Source organism: Syngnathoides biaculeatus, unplaced genomic scaffold (assembly GCF_019802595.1).
Source record: "Syngnathoides biaculeatus isolate LvHL_M unplaced genomic scaffold, ASM1980259v1 ctg132_pilon_pilon, whole genome shotgun sequence".
Taxonomy (NCBI): Eukaryota; Metazoa; Chordata; class Actinopteri; order Syngnathiformes; family Syngnathidae; genus Syngnathoides; species Syngnathoides biaculeatus.
The window spans coordinates 1-21,294 of record NW_026907427.1 but is presented as its reverse complement, the minus strand read 5'-3'; the positions used below and the strand labels follow the sequence as shown (position 1 = coordinate 21,294).

Genomic DNA, 21,294 nt, shown 5'->3' with positions numbered 1-21,294 from the left:
GTTTTGGAAATATTCATGTTTGTAACTTTTTACAGCCAAAAAACAGCGTTTCAGAGCATGGTGGCACAGTTTCCTCAACTTGGCTATAAAATCAAATAGGATGCTTTTTTTGCCAATTTTATGCATGTTTTCTATAGAACTCTCCACCACACAACATTACAGGCCTTTGGAACCAACAGAAAAGCTTTAGTTTTGGAAATATTCATGTTTGTAACTTTTTACAGCCAAAAACAGCGTTTCAGAGCATGGTGGCACAGTTTCCTCAACTTGGCTATAAAATCAAATAGGATGCTTTTTTTGCCAATTTTATGCATGTTTTCTATAGAACTCTCCACCACACAACATTACAGGCCTTTGGAACCAACGTAAAAGCTTTAGTTTTGGAAATATTCACGTTTGTAACTTTTTCACTGCCAAAAACAGCGTTTCAGACTATGATGGCACAGTTTCCTCAAATTGGCTATAAAATCAAATAGGATGCTTTTCTTGCCAATTTTATGCATGTTAGAAAACATATAACTCTCCACCATACAACATTACAGGCCTTTAGAACCAACAGAAAAGCTTTAGTTTTGGAAATATTCATGTTTGTAACTTTTTTACAGCCAAAAACAGCATTTCAGAGATGATTGAGACACAGTTTCCTCATCGGCTATAAAATCAAATAGGATGCTTTTCTTGCCAATTTTATGCATGTTTTCTATAGAACTCTCCACCGCACAACATTACAGGCCTTTGGAACCAACGGAAATGCTTAGTTTTGAAAATATTAACGTTTGTAACTTTTTTACTGCCAAAAACAGCGTTTCAGAGCATGATGGCACAGTTTCCTCAACTTGGCTATAAAATCAAATAGGATGCTTTCTTGCCAATTTTATGCATGTTTTCTATAGGAACTCTCCTCCACACAACATTACAGGCCTTTGGAACCAACAGAAAAGCTTAGTTTGGAAATATTCATGTTGTAACTTTTTTACTGCCAAAAACAGCGTGTTCAGAGCCATGGGGTGGAACAGCTTCCTCAACTTTTGGCTATAAAATCAAATAGGATGCTTTTCTTGCCAATTTTATGCATGTTTTCTATAGAACTCTCCTCCACACAACATTACAGGCCTTTGGAACCAACAGAAAAGCTTTAGTTTTGGAAATATTCATGTTTGGAACTTTTTTACTGCCAAAAACAGCGTTTCAGAGCATGGTGGCACAGCTTCCTCAACTTTTGGCTATAAAATCAAATAGGATGCTTTTCTTGCCAATTTTATGCATGTTTTCTATATAACTCTCCACCACACAACATTACAGGCCTTTGGAACCAACAGAAAAGCTTTAGTTTTGGAAATATTCATGTTTGTAACTTTTTTACAGCCAAAAACAGCGTTTCAGAGCATGATGGCACAGTTCCTCAACTTGGCTATAAAATCAAATAGGATGCTTTTCTTGCCAATTTTATGCATGTTTTCTATAGAACTCTCCACCACACAACATTACAGGCCTTTGGAACCAACAGAAAAGCTTTAGTTTTGGAAATATTCATGTTTGTAACTTTTTTACAGCCAAAAACAGCGTTTCAGAGCATGATGGCACAGTTTCCTCAACTTGGCTATAAAATCAAATAGGATGCTTTTCTTGCCAATTTTATGCATGTTTTCTATAGAACTCTCCACCATACAACATTACAGGCCTTTGGAACCAACAGAAAAGCTTTAGTTTTGGAAATATTCATGTTTGTAATTACAGCCAAAAACAGCGTTTCAGAGCATGATGGCACAGTTTCCTCAACTTGGCTATAAAATCAAATAGGATGCTTTTCTTGCCTATTTTATGCATGTTTTCTATAGAACTCTAATCCATACAACATTACAGGCCTTTGGAACCAACAGAAAAGCTTTAGTTTTGGAAATATTCATGTTTGTAACTTTTTTACAGCCAAAAACAGCGTTTCAGAGCATGATGGCACAGTTTCCTCAACTTGGCTATAAAATCAAATAGGATGCTTTTCTTGCCAATTTTATGCATGTTTTCTATAGAACTCTCCACCACACAACATTACAGGCCTTTGGAACCAACAGAAAAGCTTTAGTTTTGGAAATATTCATGTTTGTAACTTTTTTACAGCCAAAAACAGTGTTTCAGAGCATGATGGCACAGTTTCTTCAACTTGGCTATAAAATTAAATACAATGCTTTTATTGCCAATTTTGTGCATGTTTCCTATAGAACTCTCCACCACACAACATTACAGGCCTTTGGAACCAACCGGAAAGCTTTAGTTTTGGAAATATTCATGTTTGTAACTTTTTTACTGCCAAAAACAGCGTTTGAGAGCATGATGGCACAGTTTCCTCAACTTGGCTATAACATCATATAGGATGCTTTTCTTGCCAATTTTATGCATGTTTCCAATAGAACTCTCCACCACACAACATTACAGCCTTTGGAACCAACAGAAAAGCTTTGGATATTTTATTTCTAAATCATCATAAACTTAAGTTAGTAATCTGACTCCAATTTGTGACCTTACCCAACTGCCACTCATCCAACAATATGCACGCTCATTCTGCAATAGAAAGGTATCAGGAAGCCGGGATTTTCACACACGAGTGGATTTATTCCTTCAACACACACCTGGGTCTCGGGTCCCTCTCATTATAACCCTGTACGTCTCTGTTCCCTCAGGCGACGTACTCTACATCCGAGTTTCCCAGAACAATTTTAAAGTACAATCTACTGATTCACTATTGGTTCTGTGTCTCCTGCAGGTATCCTTGGCGCTCTCTCATTGGTCTCCTTTGGTCCGCCGGATGTTGGCCCGACTCCTCCCCTGCAGAATCGCGTGCTGGCTCCTCCTGGTGGTGGTTTCTTGACAGTAGTTTTTCCACCAACTGCCTCTTGAGTCCTCTCTCCCCGCATCCTCCTTGCATTTAGCACCGTCTGTTCTAAAACATTCCATTCTTGCACCACATACCCTGTTTCGTTCCACCAGTCACATGCTCAGCACTTTACAGTCTCACACTTTTATACACAGGATGTAGCAACATCTAATGAACTACTTTAAGCTCAAACTCTTATATTCCTTTACTCCCTCTCATGACCTCAGACGACTGAGGTCATCACTCGAACACATTTTGTTAAACACGAGTTAAAAATCAATAACTATAAGCTAAAAATCAGCAAAAAATTAAAAATTAGTAGAAAATTAAAAATCAGTAAAAAATTTCATTCTAGTAGAAAATCAGTAGAAAATTTCATTCCCTCCTCATGGCCTCAGGTCCCTGAGGCCACCTTCACATACTCACATCCCGGACTCCCGGAGGGCCACAGCTGTCTCCGCCTCCTGGGGGTCCTTCTGAGGGATCATCATGTACTGGCCACCCGGAGGGAGTGGCCCCAACGTGCGTTCAATTGTCTTAACAGTTAATGATCTGATACATGGAATACAGCAACATCCGCATAACACCATAATAGCAGCAAACACAGCGATATAAATCAGTACTGATGCAATCAAGCTTTTGTATTTGCCAAAGACGTTTAACCAGTCAGAGTACCAACTGGTGTCCACACCTGAGTGCTCCTTCATTTTGTCACCCAAGCGTTCACCTGTGTCGGTTGTTTACACTTCAGATTTAGCAGTAGTTGTTGTGTCTGTGTCAGCGTCTTACCACCATCTTGCTCTGCTTCATACCATACCGTTCCATCATTGGCATGCACAAAGTCTGGGGCCGGGCGCAACTGTGAGTAATGGTACCACTTTTGTCCTTTAGTTTCCAATCGGACGGCGTGTGAAGTTCTAGCCAGAACCCTAAACGGTCCTTTCCAGCGAGGTTCAGTCCACTTCCGGGAAAGCACCCGGAGGTAGACGTACGGAGTGATGCTGATGACGAATCCGCAACCACCATGTCTGTGACCTGCGCAGACACACTGGATACAAGTGAATGAAGGTACTTCCAGTATGCAGCGTGTGATAAATCAGAGCACACTCATGTGCCCCTTACAGGAGGTGATTAGCGATGTTCACACCATCATGCACATACGTAACATTTCGTGCCGTCAATGTCTTCATTATCCATGTTTGTCTTAGGGGTGTCAACGTAAATGCCGCCGATGCGACAAAAGCCCATGACCACATGTGCAGTTTTCTGTAGGACCTTTGCCAGGCCCGCCGCGTACCTAACGCAGTCTGCTTGTTTCTGTTCAATTCCGTCTAATGGCACACTACAATACAATAAAACTGCCCTGTTTGTCCCATGTCTTTGGTACAATGCCGCATTCACTGTCTTCTCACTAATGGCTACATCTAAATGAAACACCTTAGTGTAATCTGGGGTAGCCAAAGCTGCTGCTGATGCCAATTCCTGAATTAGTTGCACAAACAATGCATCATCCTCAGGGGTCCACTGCAATGTGGCCTTCAAATTTCGGACCCCTTGTTGTTTGACCAGGGCCCGCAGGCCTGCTGTTTTATCCACATAACATGGGATGTAGGCTCGGCTGTAGCCACACAATCCCAAGAAAGACAGCATATCTTGCACTGTCTCTGGACGTGGGTGTCGCAAGATGGAGCTGCGGTGATTAGGGGACATAGCCAAACCGGCTGGTGTGATGACACGCCCCAGAAAAACCACAGACTTACGACAGCACTGTAACTTTTTCCTTGACACTTTGAAGCCCAGGTCAGCAAGCTTCAACAGCACTGCTCGTGTGGCTTCCACACACTGGTTGGATGTTTCGGCTGCAATGAGGAGATCGTCCACATACTGCAGGAGCACTGAGCCTTGGGGGAGTTCACATGAAAATAACAAGTCCTTCAAGACCTGATTAAAGATTCCTGGCGAATTCTTGAAGCCCTGTGGGAGTCGTTTGTACTGCAATTTCACCCCTTTGTAAGAAAATGCAAACACGTGTCGTATTGACTCAGCCAGTGGTAAACAGAAATATGCATTCGCCAAATCAATTACCGTATACCACTGTTTCTGAGGATCCAGAGAGGACAGGATGCGATGGGGGTCAGGAACTGGCAAAACTGGAGTTATAGTTATGTCATTCACTGGCCGCAAATCGTGGGCCATCCTCCATGTCACCCCATCAGCCTTCTGGACCAGCCTCAGAGGTGTGTTCCAAGAGGACGCCGAGTTTTCCAACACCCCCGCATCCCACAATCCTGCCACTGTGTCCTCCATACCTTTGTCTGCTTCCTTCGGCCATCGATATTGAGGACGGCGGACCTGAACGGACCAATCAACTTCCAATTGGATCGGTTGAACCGTATGACAAAAACCAACATCAAATGGACCCTGTGACCACAAGGTCTGTGGCATTTGATCCAGCATCGCCTGTGCAGACTCATGGTCCGTCTGTTCCCGCCCATGATGGCGATCCAGGAAGACCAATTCAAGGTCTGACTCATCTACCATTTTTGCCATTATCCTGTAACTTTTGGTTGCGGCCGAATGCCACACATCTGGAATCTCAGTCATCATCCAGTCATGTTGTTGTGTTAATCGTTTCACCATGGGCCCCAATTGGCGGGGCTCATGGCCTGGCGACACAGCCAGTGTTACATGGGGCAGACCTTCCTCACCCATTTTGAACCATTGTTCTTGCTCTGGCGACAACTGCACATCCGCTGCCACTCCCTCTGGGCCTACAAAGATGCATGGTGACTGTAGTGTCCAATCAAATCCCTCGATTTCTTCAAACGCATCTCTATATACTTCATCTGAATCCCTATCGTAATATAGAGTGCAATGCAATGGGTCCACTGGGGGGTGGTACGGTGCCAATGCCTGGATCCACGGTTTCCACAGGAGGTAAGTGGAGTAGACACCTCCCCCAAGTGGAGTCTCAGGATTCAATCTAGCCCAGTAGATCCGTGCTGTTTCAGGAACTGTGGGGAGTGGTGCCATCAACCACTGACCCCTAGGTGTCACAGGCTGGGAGCATTCCATAACCTGTTCGCCAGGTAATGTCACTGTAAGTCCCTTCTCGCCGCACAATATCTGGGCTCTCAATGCTGATAACGTCTCTGCCCATTAAATTGATGGGTGTGTCCATTGCATGAACATATGAATGATATAGTTTCTGTCCAGTGTTTGTGATTTCCGTTTTCAATGGCCGGGTAAAGGGCAAAGTCTGAGGACGTCCCGAGAAGCCGAGCAAAGTTGTAACTCAGACTTTGCCCTTTGCCCTTTACAACAACAAGTACACTTGGGTACAGCGTTGTCGGCATGTTGATTGATGAATGTGTTGCTCCAGTGTCCACCAACATCTGGACCGGAGTGTCCGCCACTGTCAACTGAAGCATTGGCTCTGCCTGGCCAGTGCTTTCCGAGCTTCCCAGGCCCCCTATTCGTCCGGGCCGTACCACGGGTCATCTTGGTAATACTGACCCCGTGGATTCGGCTGTGGCCACGGGCGGGACTGCTGCGGTCCCCCTTGGTGTGGTGGCCCTGCTTGCTGGTTCTGCTGCTCCACCCCTGGTGGTGGTGGGTTGCCATGACAATAACGTGCCCAGTGATCAGGGGACCCGCAGTTGAAGCAAGTCCCTGGAGCGAACCCATTCCGCCCCCGACCTGGGGGGGCGCCACGACCACGCCCTCTGTATCCACCACGGAACCCTTGGCCTCGGCCCTGTCCAGCCCCCACTGGAGTTTGATACATCTGTTTTTGTTTAACCTTTTCTTGTTTTGCCTCACCATGCAACTTTGCCAACCAAACTAGTCACCAGAGCATCAGTTTCCTTTTTATCTTTATTTGCTTTTTTAATGTAGATGCGGCAATGGTGTATCAAATGCCTCTTAAATCTCGGTTCTGGACAGACCAAAATGTCCGGATCAATTCTCATAATCACTTGCACCTCATTTGGGAGCCCGCTCAGCATCACCGTCCTGAACATCATCTCAGCTTCAGGGTAGCTGCCTGGGTGTTTCCCTGTGGTCTCAATCCACAGCTCCAATGCCTGAGCATAATGTTGCTCGGGAGTCACATCTTTTCCATAATTAAAAATTGTTGGCACCACATCCACTGGGGAGGGAAAGGCCGCCCTCAGCTCCCGAAACAACGCCTCCGAGATCTCAGCCAGGGGCGTTTCTCTCCCCAGCTGGCGGGTGCCAGCTGCCCCCTCAATATTCTGTAATTGAATCAAGGAACATGATCCCAAAATGGCTTGTCTAAAATCCCCAATGCTACTCCCTGTCCTGACATGGCAGCTAAGAATTTAGTAATCCAGGCTCGTGCCCCTTTATGCCAAAGGCTCATGACGGCCAGCTAGAGTCACCACTAGGGGTGCCATTGTTTGACATGGAGTTCCTTTTTGTATCCGAGGCCCAAAAACCCTTTGCAGCAGAGAAATACCTCCTCGCAGGCGCATTGTTCCGGACAGGTCCTCCAGACAGGAAGCCCTGACCCCTCCTGACGGAGTTCTTCCTCTCTCGTCCTGCTCGGCATCCTTCCCACAGTCGCCATCTGGTGGGTCTGCAGAGGTACTGCCAGCCTCGAAGCATCGCTTTTTTTTTTTTTCCACCGCAGGCGAGAGTGAAGACAAACACCACAGTAGGTCCTAGACGGGGCAATGAAAACACGGCATCCCGTAGGAAGCAGTCCAACGATATATACAATATTTTAAACAATGTACAAATGATGTTTAAAACCCTGGCTGTCGAAATAACTCCTGTGTTGTCGTTTTGCCGCGCAAGGACTTATGAGTGTCAGGGTTTATATATTTATATAAATATTTATTTATATTTATATAAATATATATATACACACAAACATAACCAAGAAAAAATGCATTGACGCATAGACCCTTTCATAACATATATGTAATTTAGTCTGTCTCCCCATTCTCAAGGTCTGTAATTCTTGGCCCCAGGAGATATGTCCGTTCGGGCCTGTAAGACAAAGAAGACGAGATTTCGCGTTCCCCCTCGTCCCCGTGCGCGCGGAGGGGCGATTTCGGGTAGGGCTGGAATGGTGTGTGTGTGTGTGTGTGCGTGTGTGTGCCTGCGGACATCGACCCACCCCTGCGCCACGCCATCGCGCCCCCAGAAGCCTCGTGTCGGCCTGCGGCGCCTCCTGTACCGGGCGTCCGCCCAGTCCTCGTCATCCTCCCAATACCACCCCATCTTCCCGTTTTCCTCGTGTTCAGCAAGCAGCGGAATGTCTTTTTATAATTTTTATAAAGACACCTGTTGTGCCTATGATACAAAGTCTATTCTCTACAGTCCAGGTCTCCTAATAAAGTGTTCAAGAACGTTTCTTGTCTTCATGAACAACCGTTTTATATATACACAGTTGTTTCATAAATTTATACAAACATTACATCAGGTTTCTAACAGTGAAATCAGTCTGTGTATGTTAGCCAACACGTTCTATGTGTGCTATACGTCAACGTTTAGGCTATATGCTTAGCCTCTATCAATACGGAAGCACACTGCTAACTTTCTAAACATCGATATTACTAATCATGTTAAACACAAATGAGGGCGGGTGGCCGGATTCCGGTCCACCGACTTATATGCACTCGGTGGCTGCTCCTAACGTGGACTTCCTTGGCCCAAAAACTCTTTGCAGCAGAGAAGTACCTCCTCGTAGGCGCATTGTTCCGGACGGGTCCTCCATACAGGAAGCCCTGACCCCTCCTGACGGAGTTCTTCCTCTCTCGTCCTGCTCGGCATCCTTCCCAGAGTCGCCATCTGGTGGGTCTGCAGAGGTACTAACAGCCTCGAAGCATCGCTTTTTAAACGCAGGCGCGACTGAAGACAAACACCACAGTCGGTCCTAGACCGGGCAAGGAAATCACGGCATCCCGTAGGAAGCACTCCTACGATATATAAAATATTTTAAACAATGTACAAATTGTGTTTAAAACCCTGGCTGTCTAAATAACTCCTGTGTTGTCGTTTTGCCGCACAAACACGTATGAGTATCAGGGGGTATGTAAGTAATATAATAATATATAATATATATATAATATATATATATATATTTTTTTTTTTCCCCACACACACACAACCAAGAAAACATGCATGTACACATGTACACATAGACCCTTTTATACACATATATGTAATTTTATCTGTCCCCCTGGCCTCAAGGTCTGTGATTAACTGGCCCCCAGGAGATGCCTCCGTTTGGGTCTGTAAGACAAAGATGACGTGAAATTTCGCTTTGCCCCTGCCCCCGTGCGCCTGGAGGGGCGATTTCCGGTTAGGGCTGGAATGGTGTGTGTGTGTGTGTGTGCCTGCGGACATTGACCCCCCTGTGCCACGCCATCGCGCCCACAGAAGCCTCGTGTAGGCCTGCGGCGCCTCCTGTACCGGGGCGTCCGTCCAGTCCTGGTCATCCTCCCAATACCGCCCCATCTTCCCATTTTCCTCGTGTTCGGCAAGCGGTGGAATGTCTTTTTACATTTTTTAAAAAGGCACCTGTTGTGCCCATTATACAAAGTCTATTCTGAACAGTACAGGTGTCCTAACAAAGTGTCCAAGAACATTTCATGTCTTCATGAACAACCATTGTTTTAAAAAATTAATCACTTGTTTCATAAATTTATCCAAACATTACATCAGGTTTCTAACAGTGAAATCAGTCTGTGTATGTTAGCCAACACGTTCTATGTGTGCTATACATCAACGTTTAGGCTATATGCTGAGCCTCTATCAATACGGAAGCACACTGCTAACTTTCTAAACATCGATATTGCTAATCATGTTAAACACAAATCAGGGCAGGTGGCCAGATTCCGGTCCACCGACTTACATGCACCCGGTGGCTGCTACTAACGCGGATTTCTTTTTTTTATATCCGAGGCCCAAAAACCCTTTGCAGCAGAGAAGTACCTTCTCGCATGCGCATTGTTCCGGACGAGTCCTCCATACAGGAAGCCCTGACCCCTCCTGACGGAGTTCTTCCTCTCTCGTCCTGCTCGGCATCCTTCCCACAGTCGCCATCTGGTGGGTCTGCAGAGGTACTGCCAGCCTCGAAGCATCACTTTTTTTTTTTTTCCACCGCAGGCTCTAGTGAAGACAAACACCACAGTAGGTCCTAGACGGGGCAAGGAAATCACGGCAACCCGTAGGAAGCACTTGTACAATTTATACAAAATTTTAAACATTGTACAAATGATGTTTAAAACCCTGGCTGTCTAAATAACTCCTGTGTTGCCGTTTTGCCGCGCAAGCACGTATGAGTATCAGGGTTTATGTATATATATATATATATATATATATAATATATATATATATATATATATTATATAATTTTATTTATATATACACACACATAACCAAGAAAACATGCATTGACGCATAGACCCTTTTATACACATATATGTTTTTAGTCTGTCTCCCTGGCCTCAAGGTCTGTGATTCATTGGCCCCAGGAAATGTCTCCGTTCGGGCCTATAAGACAAAGAAGACATGAGATTTTGCTTTCCCCCTCCTCCCTGTGCGCGCGGAGGGGCGATTTCGGGTTAGGGCTGAATGGTGTGTGGTGTGCCTGCGGACATCGACCCACCCTGCGCCACGCCATCGTGCCCCCAGAAGCCTCGTGTAGGCCTGCGGCGCCTCCTGTACCGGGCGTCCGCCCAGTCCTCGTCACCTCCCTATACCGCCCCATCTTCCCGTTTTCCTCGTGTTCGGCAAGCAGCGGAATGTCTTTTTATAATTTTTATAAAGGCACCTGTTGTGCCTATGATACAGTCTATTCTGTACAGTCCAGGTGTCCTAATCAAGTGTTCAAGAACGTTTCTTCTTCATGAACAACCATCGTTTTATATATACACACTTGTTTCATAAATTTATATGAAACATTACATCAGGTTTCTAACAGTGAAATCAGTCTGTGTATGTTAGCCAACACGTTCTATGTGTGCTATACGTCAACGTTTAGGCTATATGCTGAGCCTCTATGAATACGGAAGCACACTGCGAACTTTCTAAACATTGATATTGCTAATCATGTTAAACACAAATCAGGGCAGGTGGCCAGATTCCGGTCCACCGACTTACATGCACCCGGTGGCTGCTACTAACGCGGATTTCTTTTTTTTTTATATCCGAGGCCCAAAAACCCTTTGCAGCAGAGAAGTACCTCCTCGCAGGTGCATGCGCATTGTTCCGGACGGGTCCGCCATACAGGAAGCCCTGACCCCTCCTGACGGAGTTCTTCCTCTCTCGTCCTGCTCGGCATCCTTCCCACAGTCGCCATCTGGTGGGTCTGCAGAGGTACTGCCAGCCTCGAAGCATCACTTTTTTTTTTTTCCACCGCAGGCTCGAGTGAAGACAAACACCACAGTAGGTCCTAGACGGTGCAAGGAAATCACGGCATCCCGTAGGAAGCACTTCTACAATATATACAACATTTTAAACATTGTACAAATGATGTTTAAAACCCTGGCTGTCTAAATAACTCCTGTGTTGCCGTTTTGCCGCGCAAGCACGTATGAGTATCAGGGTTTATGTATATATATATATATATATATATATATATATATATATTTATTTATTTATATATACACACACATAACCAAGAAAACATGCATTGACGCATAGACCCTTTTTTACACATATATGTAATTTAGTCTGTCTCCCTGGCCTAAAGGTCTGTGATTCATTGGCCTCCAGGAGATGTCTCCGTTCCGGCCTGTAAGACAAAGAAGACATGAGATTTCGCGTTCCCCCTCGTCCCCGTGCGCGCGGAGGGGCGATTTCGGGTGAGGGCTGGAATGGTGTGTGTGTGCCTGCGGACATCGACCCACCCCTGCGCCACGCCATCGCGCCCCCAGAAGCCTCGTGTAGGCCTGCGGCGCCCCCTGTTCCGGGCGTCCGCCCAGTCATCATCATCCTCCCAATACCGCCCCATCTTCCCGTTTTCCTCGTGTTTGGCAAGCAGCGGAATGTCTTTTTATAATTTTTATAAAGGCACCTGTTGTGCCTATTATACAAAGTCTATTCTGTACAATCCAGGTGTCCTCATAAAGTGTTCAAGAACGTTTCTTGTCTTCATGAACAACCATCGTTTTATATGTACACACTTGTTTCATAAATTTATACAAACATTACATCAGGTTTCTAACAGTGAAATCAGTCTGTGTATGTTAACCAATGCGTTCTATGTGTGCTATACGTCAACGTTTAGGCTATATGCTTAGCCTCTATCAATACGGAAGCACACTGCTAACTTTCTAAACATTGATATTGCTAATCATGTTAAACACAAATCAGGGCAGGTGTCCGGATTCCGGTCCACCGACTTCCATGCACCCCGTGGCTGCTCCTAACGCGGATTTCTTTTTTTCCATCCGAGCCCCAAAAACCCTTTGCAGCAGAGAAGTACCTCCTCGCATGCGCATTGTTCCGGACGAGTCCTCCATACAGGAAGCCCTGACCCCTCCTGACGGAGTTCTTCCTCTCTCGTCCTGCTCGGCATCCTTCCCACAGTCGCCATCTGGTGGGTCTGTAGAGGTACTGCCAGACTCGAAGCATCGCTTTTTTTTTTCCACCGCAGGCGCGGGTGAAGACAAACACCACAGTAGGTCCTAGACGGGGAAAGGAAATCTCGGCATCCCGTAGGAAGTACTCCTACAATATATAGAATATTTTAAACAATGTACAAATGATGTTTAAAACCCTGGCTGTCTAAATAACTCCTGTGTTGCCGTTTTGCCGCGCAAGCACGTATGAGTATCAGGGTTTATATATATTTATTTACATATACACACACATAACCAAGAAAACATGCATTGACGCATAGACCCTTTTTTACACATACATGTAATTTAGTCTGTCTCCCTGGCCTCAAGGTCTGTGATTCATTGGCCCCCAGGAGATGTCTCCGTTCAGGCCTGTAAGACAAAGAAGACATGAGATTTCGCGTTCCCCCTCGTCCCCGTGCGCGCAGAGGGGCTATATCGGGTGAGGGCTGGAATGGTGTGTGTGTGTGTGTGTGTGAGTGTGAGTGTGTGTGTGTGTGTGTGTGTGCGCCTGCGGACATCGAGCCCCCCCCTGCGCCACGCAATCGCGCCCCCAGAAGCCTCGTGTAGGCCTGCGGCGCCTCCTGCACTGGGCGTCCGCCCAGTCCTCATCATCCTCCCAATACCGCCCATCTTCCCGTTTTCCTCGTATTCGGCAAGCAGCGGAATGTCTTTTTATAATTTTTATAAAGGCACCTGTTGTGCCTATGATACAGTCTATTCTGTACAGTCCAGGTGTCCTAATCAAGTGTTCAAGATCGTTTCTTCTTCATGAACAACCATCGTTTTATATATACACACTTGTTTCATAAACTTATGTAAAAACATTACATCAGGTTTCTAACAATGAAATCAGTCTGTGTATGTTAGCCAACACGTTCTATGTGTGCTATACGTCAACGTTTAGGCTATATGCTGAGCCTCTATCAATACGGAAGCACACTGCTAACTTTCTAAACATTAATATTGCTAATCATGTTCAACACAAATCAGGGCAGGTGGCCAGATTCCGGTCCACCGACTTACATGCACCCGGTGGCTGCTACTAACGCGGATTTCTTTTTTTTATATCCGAGGCCCAAAAACCCTTTGCAGCAGAGAAGTACCTCCTCGCATGCGCATTGTTCCGGGCGGGTCCTCCATACAGGAAGCCCTGACCCCTCCTGACGGAGTTTTTCCTCTCTTGTCCTGCTCGGCATCCTTCCCACAGTCGCCATCTGGTGGGTCTGCAGAGGTACTGCCAGCCTCGAAGCATCACTTTTTTCTTTTTTTCCACCGCAGGCTCTAGTGAAGACAAACACCACAGTAGGTCCTAGACGGGGCAAGGAAATCACGGCAACCCGTAGGAAGCACTCCTATAATATACACAATATTTTAAACAATGTACAAATGATGTTTAAAACCCTGGCTGTCTAAATAACTCCTGTGTTGTCGTTTTGCCGCGCAAGCACGTGTGAGTATCAGGGTTTATATATATATATATATATATACACACACAATGCAGCCCTATGGGGGGCACAAACCAGTGCAATCTGTAGGCCGGTCCCAAGCCCGGATAAATGCAGAGGGTTGCGTCAGGAAGGGCATCCGGCGTAAAAACTGTGCCAAACAAATATGAGCGTCCATCTAAAGAATCCCATACCGGATCGGTCGTGGCCCGGGTTAACAACGCCCGCCCCCGGCACTGCTAACCTGCAGGGCGTCGGTGGAAATTCAGCTACTGTGGGTCGAAGACAAAGAGGAGGAGGAAAACGGATCCAGCGTCAGAAGAAAAAGAGGAATGCACAGAGCCTACAACTGAGTGTAGGGACTTTGAATGTTGGGACTATGACAGGAAAAGCTCAGGAGTTGGTTGACATGATGATTAGGAGAAAGGTTGATATTCTGTGCATCCAAGAGAGCAGGTGGAAAGGTAGTAAGGCTAGAAGTTTGGGAGCAGGGTTTAAATTATTCTACCACGGAGTAGATGGGAAGAGAAATGGAGTCGGGGTTATTTTAAAGGAAGAGCTGGCTAAGAATGTCTTGGAGGTGAAAAGAGTATGAGATCGAGTGATGAGACTAAAATTTGAAATAGAGGGTGTTATGTATAATGTGGTTAGCGGCTATGCACCACAGGTAGGATGTGACCTAGAGTTGAAAGAGAAATTCTGGAAGGAACTAGATGAAGTAGTTCTGAGCATCCCAGACAGCGAGAGAGTTGTGATTGGTGCAGATTGTAATGGACATATTGGTAAAGGAAACAGGGGCGATGAAGAAGTGATGGGTAAGTACGGCATCCAGGAAAGGAACTTTGAAGGGCAGATGGTGGTGGACTTTGCAAAAAGGATGGAGATGGCTGTAGTGAACACTTATTTCCAGAATAGGGAGGAACATATAGTGACCTACAAGAGCGGAGGTAGAACCACGCAGGTAGATTATATTTTGTTGCAGACGATGTAATCTGAAGGAGGTTACTGACAGTAAAGTAGTGGTAGGGGAGAGTGAAGCTCGACAGCATAGGATGGTAGTATGTAGGATAATTCTGGTGGTGGGTAGGAAGATTAAGAAGACAAAGGTTGAGCAGAGAACCATGTGGTGGAAGGTGAGAAAGGAAGAATGTTGTGCGGCCTTCCGGAAAGAGGTGAGACAGGCTCTCGATGGACAACCGAAGCTCCCGGAAGACTGGACGACGACAGCCAAGGTGATCAGAGAGACAGGCAGGAGAGTACTTGGTGTGTCATCTGGTAGGAAAGGGGAGAAGGAGACTTGGTGGCGGAACCCCAAAATTCAGGGAGTCATACAAGGAAAGAGATTAGCGAAGAAGAAGTGGGATACTGAGAGGACTGAGGAGAGGCGAAAGGAGTACATCGAGATGCGACGTAGGGCAAAGGTAGAGGTGGCAAAGGCTAAACAAGAGGCATATGAAGACATGTACACCAGGTTGGACAAGAAAGAAGGAGAAAAGGATCTCTACAGGTTGGCCAGACAGAGGGATAGAGATGGGAAGGATGTGCAGCAGGTCAGGGTGATTAAGGATAGAGATGGAAATTTGTTGACTGGTGCCGGTAGTGTACTAAATAGATGGAAAGAATACTTTGAGAAGTTGATGAATGAAGAAAATGAGAGAGAAGGAAGAGTTGAAGAGGCAAGAGTGAAGGACCAGGAAGTGGAAATGATTACTAAGGGGGAAGTCAGAAAGGCATTACAAAGGATGAAAAATGGAAAGGCAGTTGGTCCTGATGACATACCGGTAGAGGTATGGAAGCAATTTGGAGAGATGGCTGTGGAGTTTTTGACTAACTTATTCAACAGAATACTAGCGGGTGAAAAGATGCCTGAAGAATGGAGGAAAAGTGTTCTAGTTCCCATTTTTAAGAACAAAGGGGATGTTCAGAGCTGTGGGAACTATAGAGGAATAAAGTTGATGAGCCACACAATGAAGTTATGGGAAAGAGTAGTGGAGGCTAGACTCAGGACAGAAGTAAGTATCTGCGAGCAACAGTATGGTTTCATGCCTAGAAAGAGTACCACAGATGCATTATTTGCCTTGAGGATGCTTGTGGAAAAGTACAGAGAAGGTCAGACGGAGCTACATTGTGTCTTTGTGGATCTAGAGAAAGCCTATGACAGAGTACCAAGAGAGGAACTGTGGTACTGCACGTGTAAGTCTGGTGTGGCAGAGAAGTATGTTAAAATAGGACAGGACATGTATGATGACAGCAGAACAATGGTGAGGTGTGCCTTAGGTGTGACAGAGGAATTTAAGGTGGAGGTGGGACTGCATCAGGGATCAGCTCTGAGCCCCTTCCTGTTTGCAGTGGTAATGGATAGGCTGACAGATGAGGTTAGACTGGAATCCCCTTGGACCATGATGTTCGCAGATGATATTGTCATATGCAGTGAAAGCAGGGAGCATGCAGAGGAACAATTGGAAAGATGGAGACATGCACTGGAAAGGAGAGGAATGAAGATTAGCCAAAGTAAAACAGAATATATGTGCGTGAATGAGAAAAGTAGAGGGGGAAGAGTGAGGCTACAGGGAGAAGAGATAGCGAGGATGGACGACTTCAAATACTTGGGGTCAACAATACAGAGCAATGGAGAGTGTGGTCAGGAAGTGAAGAAACGGGTCCAAGCAGGTTGGAACAGCTGGCGAAAGGTGTCTGGTGTGTTATGTGACAGAAGAGTCTCTGCTAGGATGAAGGGCAAAGTTTACAAAACAGTGGTGAGGCCTGCCATGATGTACGGATTAGAGACGGTGGCACTGAAGAAACAACAGGAAGCTGAACTGGAGGTGGCAGAAATGAAGATGTTGAGGTTCTCGCTCGGAGTGACCAGGTTGGATAGGATTAGAAATGAGCTCATTAGAGGGACAGCCAAAGCTGGATGTTTTGGAGACAAGATTCGAGAGAGCAAACTTCGATGGTTTGGACATGTTCAAAGGCGAGAGAGTGAGTATATTGGTAGAAGGATGCTGAGGATGGAGCTCCCAGGCAAAAGAGCGAGAGGAAGACCAAAGAGAAGGTTTATGGATGTGGTGAGGGAAGACATGAGGGCAGTTGGGGTTAGAGAGGAAGATGCAGGAGATAGGCTAAGATGGCAAAAGATGACACGCTGTGGCGACCCCTAACGGGACAAGCCGAAAGGAAAAGAAGAAGAAGAAGATATACACACACACACATAACAAAGAAAACATGCATTCACGCATAGACCCTTTCATACACATATATGGAATGTAGTCTGTCTCCCCATTCTCAAGGTCTGTGATTCATTGGCCCCAAGGAGATGTCCCCGTTCCGGCCTGTAAGACAAAGAAGACATGAGATTTCGCGTTCCCCCTCGTCCCCGTGCGCGCAGAGGGGCGATTTCGGGTGAGGGCTGGAATGGTGTGTGTGTGTGTGTGCCTGCGGACATCGACCCACCCCTGCGCCACGCCATCGCGCCCCCAGAAGCCTCGTGTCGGCCTGCGGCGCCTCCTGTACTGGGCGTCCGCCCAGTCCTCATCATCCTCTCAATACCGCCCCATCTTCCCGTTTTCCTTGTGTTCGGCAAGCAGCGGGATGTCTTTTTATAATTTTTATAAAGGCACCTGTTGTGCCTATTATACAAACTCTATTCTGTACAGTCCAGGTGTCCTAATAAAGTGTTCAAGAACGTTTCTTGTCTTCATGAACAACCATCGTTTTATATATACACACTTGCTTCATAAATTTATAGAAACATTACAACAGGTTTCTAACAATGAAATCAGTCTGTGTATGTTAGCCAACGCGTACTATGTGTGCTAGACGTCAACGTTTAGGCTATATGCTGAGCCTCTGTCAATACGGAAGCACACTGCGAACTTTCTAAACATTGATATTGCTAATCATGTTAAACACATATCAGGGCAGGTGGCCAGATTCCGGTCCACCGACTTACATGCACCCGGTGGCTGCTCCTAACGCGGATTTCTTTTTTTTCATCCGAGCCCCAAAAACCCTTTGCAGCAGAGAAGTACCTCCTCGCATGCGCATTGTTCCGGACGGGTCCTCCATACAGGAAGCCCTGACCCCTCCTTACGGAGTTCTTCCTCTCTCGTCCTGCTCGGGATCCTTCCCACATTCGCCATCTGGTGGTTCTGCAGAGGTACTGCCAGACTCGAAGCATCGCTTTTTTTTTTTTCCACCGCAGGTGCGGGTGAAGACAAACACCACAGTAGGTCCTAGACGGGGAAAGGAAATCTCGGCATCCCGTAGGAAGTACTCCTACAATATATACAATACTTTAAACAATGTACAAATGATGATTAAAACCCTGGCTGTCTAAATAACTCCTGTGTTGCCGTTTTGCCGTGCAAGCACGTATGAGTCTCAGGGTTTATATATATATATAATATATATATAATATTTATATATAACACACACATAACCAAAACAACATGCATTGACGCATAGACCCTTTTTTACACATATATGTAATTTAGTCTGTCTCCCTGGTGTCAAGGTCTGTGATTCATGGCCTCCAGGAGATGTCTCCGTTCGGGCCTGTAAGACAAAGAAGACATGAGATTTCGCGTTCCCCCTCGTCCCCGTCGCGCGCGGAGGGCGATGATTTCGGGTGAGGGCTGGAATGGGTGTGTGTGCCTGCGGACATCGACCCACCCCTGCGCCACGCCATCGCGCCCCCAGAAGCCTCGTGTAGGCCTGCGGCGCCCCCTGTACCGGGCGTCCGCCCAGTCCTCATCATCTTCCCAATACCGCCTCATCTTCCCGTTTTCTTCGTGTTTGGCAAGCAGCGGAATGTCTTTTTATAATTTTTATAAAGGCACCTGTTGTGCCTATTATACAAAGTCTATTATGTACAGTCCAGGTGTCCTAATAAAGTGTTCAAGAACGTTTCTTGTCTTCATGAACAACCATCGTTTTATATATACACACTTGTTTCATAAATTTATACAAACATTACATCAGGTTTCTAACAGTGAAATCAGTCTGCGTATGTTAGCCAATGCGTTCTATGTGTGCTATACGTCAACGTTTAGGCTATATGCTGAGCCTCTGTCAATACGGAAGCACACTGCGAACTTTCTAAACATTGATATTGCTAATCATGTTAAACACAAATCAGGGCAGGTGGCCAGATTCCGGTCCACCGACTTACATGCACCCGGTGGTGCTACTAACGCGGATTCTTTTTTTTATATCCGAGCCCCAAAAACCCTTTGCAGCAGAGAAGTACCTCCTCGCATGCGCATTGTTCCGGACGGGTCCTCCATACAGTAAGCCCTGACCCTCCTGACGGAGTTTTTCCTCTCCTTGTCTGCTCGGCATCTTCCCACAGTCGCCATCTGGTGGGTCTGGAGAGGTACTGCCAGCCTCGAAGCATCACTTTTTTTTTTTTTTTTCCACCGCAGGCTCTAGTGAAGACAAACACCACAGTAGGTCCTAGACGGGGCAAGGAAATCACGGCAACCCGTAGGAAGCACTTCTACAATGTTACAAAATTTTAAACATTGTACAAATAATGTTGAAAACCCTGGCTGTCTAAATAACTCCTGTGTTGCCGTTTTGCCGCGCAAGCACGTATGAGTCTCAGGGTTATATATATATATATATATATATATATATATATATATATATATATATATACACACATAACCAAGAAAAATGCATTGACGCATAGACCCTTTTTTACACATATACGTAATTTAGTCTGTCTCCCTGGTGTCAAGGTCTGTGATTCATGGCCTCCAGGAGATGTCTCCGTTCGGGCCTGTAAGACAAAGAAGACATGAGATTTCGCGTTCCCCCTCGTCCCCGTGCGCGCGGAGGGGCGATTTCGGGTGAGGGCTGGAATGGTGTGGGTGTGTGCCTGCGGACATCGACCCACCCCTGCGCCACACCATCGCGCCCCCAGAAGCCTCGTGTAGGCCTGCGGCGCCCCCTGTACCGGGCGTCCGCCCAGTCCTCACATCCTCCCAATACCGCCCCATCTTCCCTTTTCCTAGTGTTTGGCAAGCAGCGGAATGTCTTTTTATAATTTTTATAAAGGCACCTGTTGTGCCTATTATACAAAGTCTATTCTGTACAGTCCAGGTGTCCTAATAAAGTGTTCAAGAACGTTTCTTGTCTTCATGAACAACTATCGTTTTATATATACACACTTGTTTCATAAATTAATACAAACATTACATCAGGTTTCTAACAGTGAAATCAGTCTGTGTTTGTTAGCCAATGCGTTCTATACGTCAACGTTTAGCCTATATGCTTAGCCTCTATCAATACGGAAGCACATTGCGAACTTTCTAAACATTGATATTGCTAATCATGTTAAACCACAAAATCGGCGGTGGCCAGATTCCGGTCCACCGACTTACATGCACCCGGTGGCTGCTACTAACGCGGATTTCTTTTTTTTCATCCGAGCCCCAAAAACCCTTTGCAGCAGAGAAGTACCTCCTCGCATGCGCATCGTTCCGGACGGGTCGTCCATACAGGAAGCCCTGACCCCTCCTGACGGAGTTCTTCTCTCATTCCTGCTCGGCATCCTTCCCACAGTCGCCATCTGGTGGGTCTGCAGAGGTACTGCCAGCCTCGAAGCATCACTTTTTTTTTTTTTTTTTCCACCGCAGGCTCTTGTGAAGACAAACACCACAGTAGGTCCTAGACGGGGCAAGGAAATCACGGCAACCCGTAGGAGCACTTCTACAATGTATACAAAATTTTAAACATTGTACAAATTGATGTTTAAAAACCCTGGCTGTCTAAATAACTCCTGTGATTGCCGTTTTGCCGCGCAAGCACGATGAGTCAGGGTTTATATATATATATATATATATATATATATATATATATATATATATATATTTATAATACACACACACATAACCAAGAAAACATGCATTGACGCATAGACCTTTTTTACACATATATGTAATTTAGTCCTGTCTCCCTGGTGTCAAGGTCTGTGATTCATTGGCCTCCAGGAGATGTCTCCCGTTGGGCCTGTAAGACAAAGAAGACATGAGATTTCGCGTTCCCCCTCGTCCCCGTGCGCGCGGAGGGGCGATTCGGGTGAGGGCTGGAATGGTGTTGTGGTGTCCTGCGGACATCGACCCACCCCTTGAGCCAACACCTCGCGCCCCCAGAAGCCTCGTGTAGGCCTGCGGCGCCCCCTGTACCGGCGTCCGCCCAGTCCTCCTCATCCTCCACCAATACCGCCCCATCTTCCCGTTTTCCTCGTTGTTGGCAAGCAGCGGAATGTCTTTCTTATAATTTTTATAAAGGCACCTGTTGTGCCTATTATACAAAGTCTATTCTGTAGTCCAGGTGTCCTAATAAAGTGTTCAAGAAACATTTCTGTCTT

The 21,294-nt window shown here is 46.1% G+C and overlaps 1 protein-coding gene across 19 annotated transcripts; it reads right to left on the bottom strand.

Annotated features, from left to right (window-relative positions):
- Nucleotides 1-8,249: 8,249 nt before the first annotated feature.
- Nucleotides 8,250-20,456, bottom strand: LOC133497117 (uncharacterized). Of its 19 annotated transcripts, XR_009793944.1 has the most exons (7): nt 19,168-19,223; nt 17,869-18,151; nt 13,575-13,780; nt 12,768-12,840; nt 12,333-12,534; nt 11,088-11,297; nt 10,341-10,396 (listed from the first exon to the last, which is right to left on the bottom strand). XR_009793944.1 is itself a non-coding variant. In XM_061813304.1 (6 exons), exons 2-6 carry the CDS (start codon nt 17,982-17,984, stop codon nt 8,531-8,533), a joined length of 798 nt encoding a protein of 265 aa, XP_061669288.1. In that variant the 5' UTR covers nt 17,985-18,151; nt 19,168-19,218; the 3' UTR covers nt 8,250-8,530. The 19 variants fall into 19 exon arrangements, 3 of the variants coding, with proteins under 3 accessions (XP_061669288.1, XP_061669286.1, XP_061669287.1); XR_009793945.1 differs by lacking the exons at nt 10,341-10,396; nt 11,088-11,297; nt 19,168-19,223 and adding exons at nt 8,250-8,817; nt 9,756-10,012 and having other exon boundaries at nt 13,495-13,780; nt 17,869-18,109; XM_061813304.1 differs by lacking the exons at nt 10,341-10,396; nt 11,088-11,297; nt 12,333-12,534; nt 12,768-12,840 and adding exons at nt 8,250-8,774; nt 9,756-10,012; nt 11,006-11,087 and having other exon boundaries at nt 13,575-13,752; nt 17,948-18,151; nt 19,168-19,218.
- Between the last annotated feature and the right edge of the window lie 838 nt (nt 20,457-21,294).